Source organism: Lactuca virosa, chromosome 8 (genome assembly GCF_052849685.1).
Source record: "Lactuca virosa cultivar CGN04683 chromosome 8, Lactuca_virosa_CGN04683_v6, whole genome shotgun sequence".
NCBI classification, from domain to species: Eukaryota; Viridiplantae; Streptophyta; class Magnoliopsida; order Asterales; family Asteraceae; genus Lactuca; species Lactuca virosa.
The window spans coordinates 142,371,431-142,381,164 of NC_136433.1; the positions used below are offsets into that span (position 1 = coordinate 142,371,431).

Here is a 9,734-nt window from a genome sequence, read left to right on the forward strand (position 1 = left end):
ACTGCTGCTACGCACCGATCTCTAACTCTGTGCCAAACCCACAATAATCTCAATTAGGAGCTAAGTCCAACCTCTCACTTATTGGGTCTAAAGATAGACCACCTATCCGCCCATTAATGCCCTAAGTCCATTGGGCCCACCAAGGCCCAATAATAAATGGGCCCTCACACGACCCAAATTCCAACCAAAAAGGCAAGTCCAAACCAAAGGCCCAAAGCACATACATACACTTCTCTAGTCCAAGACTCTATTACATGAGGTCCAAACTCCCGGCCCAACACTCAAGGCCCAACAAAATGCTTAGCCCAAAAACCCCCAGAAGGAGTTACGCGGGGCGTACCCCCCCCCCCCCCCCCGGTACGCTCAGCGTACCCAAACACTCAAGGAACTGATCGGGGACCTCAACCCAGTACGCGGGGCGTACTGGAATTACGCGGGGCGTACTGGAATTACACGGCGCGTACCATCAGGCTTGCTTAATCCATTTTCTGGGTCTTAACCCGTTAAGACCTTAGCTCAACTCTTGGATCTGGACTTCCTAACATCTCTTACTCCATAAAGTTAACAACTTTAAGCCTTTGCATGGCTGATAAGGCCACAACACATGAAAACTCTTGCTTTCTTAACCCAAAGTGCTCATAACTCAAACATGGGTAGATTCACACGATCAAAGCCTTATTTTTATGGTTCTCCACCACAAGAAACACTTAAAAGGACAGGTTATTAAGCTCTGGAGTGCATCAACTCATAAAGCCTCAAGCTTGGGACCAAAAACCCTAAAATTGGTCCAAGAAGCACACAACCATAACAACAAGGAAAGTTCTGAGCTTTTTATCTCCAAGTGAAGCTTCTCCCTCTATAGAACTCAGATCCAAGCTTGCACTCCAACTTCTAGCCTTGACAAGAATCTCCTCTTCTTCTTTACTAACACACAAAGGCACTCTAGCTCCAAAAACACTCACACAAGCTTAGAACGAAGGTTGGCTCTCTTTTAGGGTTTCACTTACTCAAATGGTGGCTGAGGATAAGGCCATAACCTTCTTTATATAGGGCTCAAGTCTAAATTAGGGTTTTGCATCTGGGCCGGTTACGCCCAGCGTAACTTTAGTACGCCCATCGTACTTCATGGAGTCCGCGTCCATTTCAAGCGCATGAGTACGTGCAGCGTACTCTCCAGTACGTCCAGCGTACTCATTTGCAACATTTTCCACTCAGGGACCAATCTTGACAACTTGACAAAAGAGAAGGGTTAAATAGTTGTACCTGAATTTCGGGATGTTACACACCTTTATGGTTCTATGATTAGATCTAGGTTATAGTCTTGATTTGCAAGCTTTTGGTCCCATGGTTTTGGTTCTTGTGAGTAAAAGCTACTCTATACTGTTTATCGTTTTATGTTGTTTCTGAGGATCATGTGTCATAAAAATGAAGTCTTTGTTGCTATGTTTCACTCATGCAAGAGTTTGAGATTATTAAAGAGTGTTATAGACCTAAGGTTTGGTCTTGGGCTCTATTAAGCCATGCAAAAGCTTAAAGTTGACAACTTTATTAGTTATGACCTTCCCAATATTAAGATCGGTGAGTTGTAAGTTTAGTCTTTAGGTATTAACAGCTTAAAAGTCGATTTTGGCATCAGAGGGATTACGCGAGGTGTAACCCTAGAGTACGCAGCGCGTAACGGGCTTTGCCCAGTTTTCTCTTCTGTGGAAACTCAGTACGCGGGGCATAGTTAAGGAGTATGCATGGCGTACTCCTAAAAGTAGAGATAAGTTATTTTGGGCCTTGGGCCATGATTGCGTGGGTTTAGCCTTGGAAGGGTAAATGGTATTTTACCCTTAGTGAGAGAGAATATGAAATAGACTTTGATTATATGTTATTACCCTAATTATTAATTAGGGTTGGCTTTGATATGTTCACTGTGAGGAGCTTTTGTAGAAGTCGCAGCGCGCGTGAGATTCAGTTATCTTCAGATTGAGGTGAGTCTCCTCACAGTAATTACGGGTTGAAGACACCAATATTGGCCCATTGTTTTATTTTTATAGGATGCTAGTTGTATGTGTGTCTCTTGCATGTGTTTGTATGTATACCGGGCAGGGCCTGATGAATGTGCTAGACGGGGCCCACCACATGTTACTGAAAAATATGTATCGTGTGGGGCCCGATGTATGTATGGTGTGGGGTATTATAGGGTAAACTTGCTAAGATTTATGCTTACGATTTATGTTTATGGATTCAGGTACTTCTGGTTCGAAAGGGAAGGGCCCGGCATGATCGCACCGCATCCACCAGTGATTTGCATTCGATGTTTTTGATTTGTAGTCTGATAACTATTTCTACATTGTCACATCTTTATCGGTTTACGAAATGAATAATTGATGGTTTGGTTGATTTAAAATAAAAAAAAAATACTTAGTATTTTTGGGACGTTAGAAGTTGGTATCAGAGCCTTGGTTTGAGGAATTCAGGCACACTTTTGGGTGTGTTTGAAATCAAACCGAGGAAATGGAAAAAAGAAAAGATCTTCTAAAAAGTTTTATAAAAGAAGGGTGCGTGATGCGTGCAATCGGCCGAGCTCAAGTAAGTGTTTCCTAAAACATCCATACATGTTTATTTGTTTCAGTATATGTATATGTATATAGCATGTTAGAGTAGGGCCAAGGATCTACTCAAAATTATATGATGAAATGCTAGGAGAGATGCTTTTATATGCCTACTGTATGATCCTCAAGAACTGCATTCTAGTATGGATTTACAGATGATATGTTAGAGTGGCCTGATTATGCAGTGCACTGGTTAGAACTCGATGCTCGAATGTTGCTCGATTTATGATTTTAGGAACCACTGTTAATACTAGTTATATATCAAGAGAATATGTTAGGTTACATGTTTCAGAAATTATATAATTTGAGAAGGTTATGTTTAACTCTATTGCATAGCTCTTGTTTGAGTCCAACCGTTGTAGTGTGAGACATGGAAGTCAAAGAATTATATATTGTCTGTTGCATGTAATTATATTTGAGAGGTAGTTAGCGGGTATTAGTGGGAGTTCATTCTACAATTGGTGGAGGAGAGCGGTGTGGAGGGAATCCTAGGACAATATAGGAAGTATGTTAGCTTGGCAGATGCATTGTTTAATAGGAATGAATGATGTTTGGTATTAAGGAGTAACTTAGGGAAATCGGGACAACTCTTGAGGAAAGTACGGATAGGTGTGGAAGGTAGTATTGGGCCCGTACTATTGAAAACATAGGATCTGTACTCGAGTAAGGGGGGGTCACGAGGATACTAAGGAACTCATAGGGTGTGGGATTCTTCAAGTGTTTTCTGATGGGTTGCATTATTTATTTTTAGTATGGTGGTCACTCGAGGAGGTTTAGATTCTGATGATAGACCGGGTTCGGGATCTGGGGCTGGACTCTTGGATAAACAGATACGAGATTTCATTTCATCAGCGGTCACTCACAATATTTTGTAGCAGACTCCTGTGATCTTTGGTACGATAACGGAGGGCATTACAGAGATATTGGATGAGATACAAGAGTTTGTGAGCATGTCCAGCTGCAGGACTTTGGAGGACATGATAGCGAGGGTCCGTGAGCGGGAGATAGATATGACATCATCAGATTGGGGGAGATTGTAAGGTTGAACCTTATAATCTGATGAGTCAAGAACTAACACACGCTGACCATCAGCACCAACGGCAGTGGCAGCGGCAGCGGCAGTGTTAGCGCAAGCTCTAGAACTCCAATGTCAATATGAAATCTTTTGTATAGTAGGTTGTATGTTATTATAGAAAGTATAGTTGTTAGCCTACTGATATGATATCTTTGTGATTAGGATCATTTTATATTAGATTAGATACAATCTCTTTTATGTCATGATTTATATTTAATAGTTTAGTATATAATCTTGTAATAGGGTTAAACTCTAAATGATTTCTTTATGTGTTACTTTGTGATGCTTTATGCACCTCGTTCTCTTTGTGAGAACCATTCTTAGTGAAACCATCTTTGTGATAATTCTGTATGAATCGTTATTTCAACTTGTTTGTATCCGATCTATGATCCTACAGTCGCTCGTGCCGGGTAAATTCTTGAATCTTCAAAAAATCATATCTTTTGCATACGAGCTCCATTCTCGACTTTCTTTATATCGAAGAGTACTACAACTTTCATTTATACCTCAACTGCTAATTCACATTTTATTTTTAATTTACAGTATATAAGAATTACACTATAAAAGACCTTGTGAAATTAATTACTCCTTCATATGAGCTCCATTCTCGACGTTCTTTATATCGACATATTCGTATATCCGAGGAAATCAACTTTCGTTTAGATTATTTTATCTAATGAGCAACTGATCTCCATTTCACTTTTTATGACACAAATTGTTGTATCGGGTTAAACGCGGAACTTTGAAAAATCATAACTTCTTCATACGAAGTCAGATTTGGGCTTTCTTTATATTCACAGGCTCATAATCACGACTACTACAACTTTTTTTAATACTATTTATCTTAAATAATCTTTTATTTTTAAACGTTTATTTAACGTAATTCGTTAAATTTATAATAAGGTTTTATACAAATACTATAAGCCCACAACATTTGTCCATAAAATATGTACGCAATATATAAATATCATTTATATAACCTGTATCGCATACGAATGATTCTTATTTATTTATGATTATCCTATTCGAGGATTTATTTGTTCGGATATTTATAACTTATAATCCTTAAAACGTCTAGCACAAATACGTGGGAGTAACACTCTACTTTCTACATTATCCAGGAGATCAGGTTTAGAAAACACTCTCATGTATAGTCAATACAACTTTACACCTGGTGTATAATCAATAATTGAGAAAGGGGAGATAACGAAGAGCAGAAAAAGAATCACAAGAGGGGTGGAAGATTGTATGTTGGTTCTATGAGTTTCAACGGTTATCAGTGGAGTACTTCTATGCTCCATATCTTCAAAATAAGAGAGGAATTTTCCTATATAGATTGAATTTTCAATTTTCGATTTGTAAGTGGCGAAGTTTTCCACCAATTTTCTTTGGTTTTTTGGTGACATGCAGGTGGAGGAGGTTGCAGTGGCGCCGATTGGCTTTAGTAAAGTCGATGGAGATAGAAGAAGGTACATGGATAGGATTTCGTGTGGTCTACTTCTGGCTTGCTAGTTACAGAGTTTGTCCGATATATTGTAAATGATGGCTGCTTTCGGCATGTAGGTTTCTACGCAGGATATCGACATGTAGTTTTCTACGCAGGATATGATGGTGAAGATGGTATTACCAGAGAGTTGATTTCCAAGCTTTTACATGTTGACATTGTCATAGGGACTGAAGTTAACAATGAATCGGTGGTTTTGAACCTGAAGAGGTCGAAGTCTTCTGAAGATGAAAGGACAGGGAGATACTAATGAGGGTGGGGTACTCGACCCACCTTATTTACTAAACATTTTTTATAAAAGGTAAATAATATATATAATGTAAAATTAGAAAAATAATAAACAATGGCAATATAATCTTTTTAATCATAACAAAGACCAAGCATGTAACGAAGTCAAACTATAGAGACGATCCAAGTTAAAAAAATGGTTAAGGACCAAATAAATAGATCACCCCAAACCACATGGACCATTCGTGTAATTTACCCTATTTTATATTTTACAAAAAATGTTATTTCCTTTATTTATTTTTACAAATTGATATAATTAACTTTTTTTAAAAAAAAAATTATGTTTATATTTTATATTTTACAAAAATGTTTTTTTTATGTAATTTTATATATATATTAAAAACTCTAAATTATTGTTATTGAATCGAACATTCATATACAAATAAAAACTATAATTTTTAGCTTTCAGTCCACAACTACCAACTACCAGCTAATTTTACTGTCTTATATAATGGGAAATTTTATACATACCTTCCAAATTGTTTTGTGTAATCTTTATAAATTTAATAATATATACATGTGATTGGGAAAATGACTGGTAAGGGTAATTACTTTTACATCTTGTTCACGTTTGAGCGAACTTCTTTTTTTGTACACATTTGACCATTTAACTTGTTAAATGTGTTCATATATTATCATCGTTACCGGCTATAACAGGTAACAATGATAATATATGAACATATTTAACAAGTTAAATGGTCAAATGTATACAGAAAATGAAAGTTGCATAAACGTGAACAATTTTTTTTATTTACAAATTTCTTAAGACTCTTTATAATTTCTTACAACATTTTTAAGATATTTTTTTCTTATAGTTTTTTCTAATAAAATGTTTTAAACTTTGCTTATAATTTTTTTTTAAACTTTTTTTTATACTTTCATATAATTTTAAATACAAATGCTTTTAAACCAAATATTTTATAAATGTTTAAATTTTTTCTATAGATTTTTAACATTTTTTTTTTTCATTTTCATATAATTATTTTTTAACTTTCATACAATTATTTATAAACTCTCTTTTGTGACATTTTTAAAGTGGTTCACAAATTTTATATGACAATTTAATACCTTTTTATAACATTTTAAAATACTTTCGTTAAATACTAGTTTAAAACGTTGTATTAAAAAAATTAAAAGTTTATAAACTTCAAATTAAAAAGTATTAAAATGTTGTAATAGTTTTAAAATATTTACATTATACATATTTTGTGTTTTTTTTTTATTTTGCTACGTAATATTTTCTTTTTATTTTTTTAACAGACCATCCACACTTATTGTTACATATTTAATTTATTTAATTTTATTGTTAGATACTATTTACTTTAAAAATATTGTATATGCTTAAAAAAAATATATATATAAGAGCATATATAAAATATTTCACAAAACAAAAATATATTTATTAATTAGAAAATAAAGTTTAGAATTTATCAATATTTAATTAATATTTAGGATATTATGGATACTTTAAAAATAACGTTTGAAAAAAAATAATACAAACAAATATGAAAAATAAAATCGCTATTAAAAGCGGGGAAAATGACTTATCAAGGTAATTAAATTTTCATTTTGTTCATATTTAGACAACTTTCTTTTTTGTACATATTTGATTGTTTAACTTGTTAAATGTGTGCACATATTATCATTGTCACCTGCTATAGCCCGAGACAATGATAATATATGAATATATATAACAAGTTAAATGGTCAAATATGTACAAAAAATAGAAGTTGTCTAAATGTGAACAAAACGACAAAGATGATTACCTGATAAATCATTTTACCATCTATGATTTGACAATGGGTGATGCTAATAAGTCACCCCATTGACCCCTTTATAAAAAGTCAATTTATAATTAATTATTTATAATTAGTTTTTTCGAAAAACAATTTAATTTCAACTAATAAAAATATTTCAAAATTTAAATAGAGTGTTATATGATAAAACTTAGTGTCTTTTTTAGCCAACCCTTTGACAAAATATATACGATCGAGGAATAAATAAACACCCTCTCTGATCACATTGTTAAATTAATACGTTAGCATTGATCAACTCTTCATTCATTATCTCTTTGAAACAAGTGGTATTTTTGTTTTTTTATAGGGTAGGTATATATTAAAATGTTTGACTTCAAGTGTCAACCATCACATTACGGAAACTACGGCCTATTGTACTTCTCCACCTCCTAAAATACTCTTGTCCTCCTCCGTACATCTCTTTCTCTCTCTCTCGATTACAATATCTTCATATCTTTATCATCTTTGCAACACAAAGTCAATAATCTCTCTCTTTCAATCTAGACTATAATTTCTAAATTTCCTACACAATCTCTTTCATTGAATTCACACCCAAATTGGGTGTGTTCAATCACGGAATTTGTTGTACTATAACTACATATTATATATAGATACATAATATCTATATATCTATAGGTTGAAAGAGATAAAGATTGAAATTAATAAATTAAATACTATTAAAAGATGATGACGACGATGCTGATGAAGGTTGATTATTCAAAATCAAGAAGAAAACATTTTGGAAACCCCCATATAAGGCTTCCTTCTTCTTCGTCTTCATCATCCTCCCAAAACATCATGGTTGCAGAAAAAACAGATATGCAGGAGGTTGTGGATATGAGTGCCATGTCTTTAGACACCCTCCCTATCAGTTCCAATTTTAATTTAGCCATCATTCGTGTCTTAGATATCTCCAACAACAATCTCCAGGTAATATCACCCCTTTAAATGCTTTTACATAAATACGTGTTAAATATTTATCATTTGGATTTAGAAGATTTTATGATTTTGCAGGTGATACCGGAATCATTAGCAGCAAGGCTGCTGAACATGGTGGCGTTGGATGTTCATTCAAATCAACTCAAGACTTTACCCAATTCGATTGGATGTATGTCAAAGCTCAAGTCTTTAAACGTCTCCGGTAATCATCTTCAATCTCTCCCCAAAACCATTGAAAATTGCAGGTATTCTTTTAATTAAATCTTTATGCAGAATTTTTTATAGAAAAAAAGAATTTGAGATTGATGGGTTTAAATTTACAGAGCACTGGAAGATTTAAATGCAAATTTCAATCAGCTGACGACGCTGCCGGACACCATAGGATTTGAGCTGATCAACCTCAAGAAACTCTCCGTCAACTCCAACAAACTCATCTTCCTCCCTACGTCCACCGGCCACCTCACCAATCTCCGCCACCTCGACGTCCGTCTCAACCGCCTCCGCTCTCTCCCCGACGACCTCGAAAGTTTAATCAACCTCGAAATCCTCAACGTCAGCCAGAACTTTCAGTACCTCGAAACACTACCCTACTCCGTTGGCCTCCTCATTTCCCTAGTCGAGCTGGACGTCAGTTATAACAAGATCACCGCCTTACCGGAATCTATCGGCTGCCTGAAAAAGATCCGGAAGCTCAGCGTTGAGGGAAACCCGATGGTGTCTCCGCCGCCGGAGGTGGTGGAGAAAGGTGTACAAGCAATCAAAGAATACATGAGCGAGAAGATGACTGGAGCCAATGATATTTCTCCAAAGAAAAGGTCTTGGATCGGGAAGTTGAAGAAATATGGGACGTTCAATGGGATCCGTAGTACGCCGGAGAGAGAAGGTTTTTTAATGCCGAGTTACAGGACAATCGACGGATTTGCTTCTTCTCCGAGACACATAAGCATGTTCTCACCGCGTCGGCTTTTCTCGCCGAAAAGGGATTTTACAAGATGAAAGAAGTGGTGGCCATTTTGTAAAAGACTACTTAGGGTTGCAAAGTCATGGTGACATATTATGCATGTCGTGTTTTTATAATTTCTTTTTATTTTTCTTTTCTTTTAGTGAATATTGGTGTTTTTCTAGTCTGTAAGTTTAGAAATGGTAATGTGAAAAATGCATATATATGAACTTTGATATATATGAAGATTAGGGGTGTAAGCAAGATGATGATCACTTGTTTGTGTGGTTTTCAGATTGGTTGATGTGTAATGAGCTCGAGCCTATGGTGAGTCCGGTCCTTGTAGTGTTAAAATTGGAGCACAACACCACGAGCATATTATAAGAAAGCCTTTCACAAAAAATCCAAACCCATATTTTTTTTTTCTCGACCCTTTAACTCTATTTTTTATTTAAAACGATAGCTAAATTTTACTCAAGAAAAAAAATATAAATAAATAACGGAGGAAGTTGCACAAAATTACAAAATTCAACAAAAAATAAAGACTACATTTAATTAGTTCATTCCACATATTTAACTGTTCAAAATTTTA

The 9,734-nt window shown here is 35.0% G+C and overlaps 1 protein-coding gene across 1 annotated transcript; it reads left to right on the forward strand.

Moving 5' to 3' along the window:
• The first annotated feature begins 7,754 nt into the window (after window positions 1-7,754).
• Window positions 7,755-9,406, forward strand: LOC145128567 (plant intracellular Ras-group-related LRR protein 6-like). Its single transcript, XM_079063375.1, has 3 exons — window positions 7,755-8,193; window positions 8,278-8,447; window positions 8,526-9,406. The coding sequence occupies exons 1-3, from the start codon at window positions 7,948-7,950 to the stop codon at window positions 9,196-9,198; spliced, it is 1,089 nt and encodes a 362-aa protein (XP_078919501.1). The 5' UTR covers window positions 7,755-7,947; the 3' UTR covers window positions 9,199-9,406.
• The last annotated feature ends 328 nt before the right edge of the window (window positions 9,407-9,734 follow it).

Bases quoted from the DNA above. Each gene is read 5' to 3' on its own strand.
- LOC145128567 (XM_079063375.1), top strand. From the start codon at position 7,948: ATGATGACGACGATGCTGATGAAGGTTGATTATTCAAAATCAAGAAGA. The intron at 8,194-8,277 runs GTAATATCACCC...ATGATTTTGCAG, and splicing joins TCTCCAACAACAATCTCCAG to GTGATACCGGAATCATTAGC. The intron at 8,448-8,525 runs GTATTCTTTTAA...TTAAATTTACAG, and splicing joins AAAACCATTGAAAATTGCAG to AGCACTGGAAGATTTAAATG.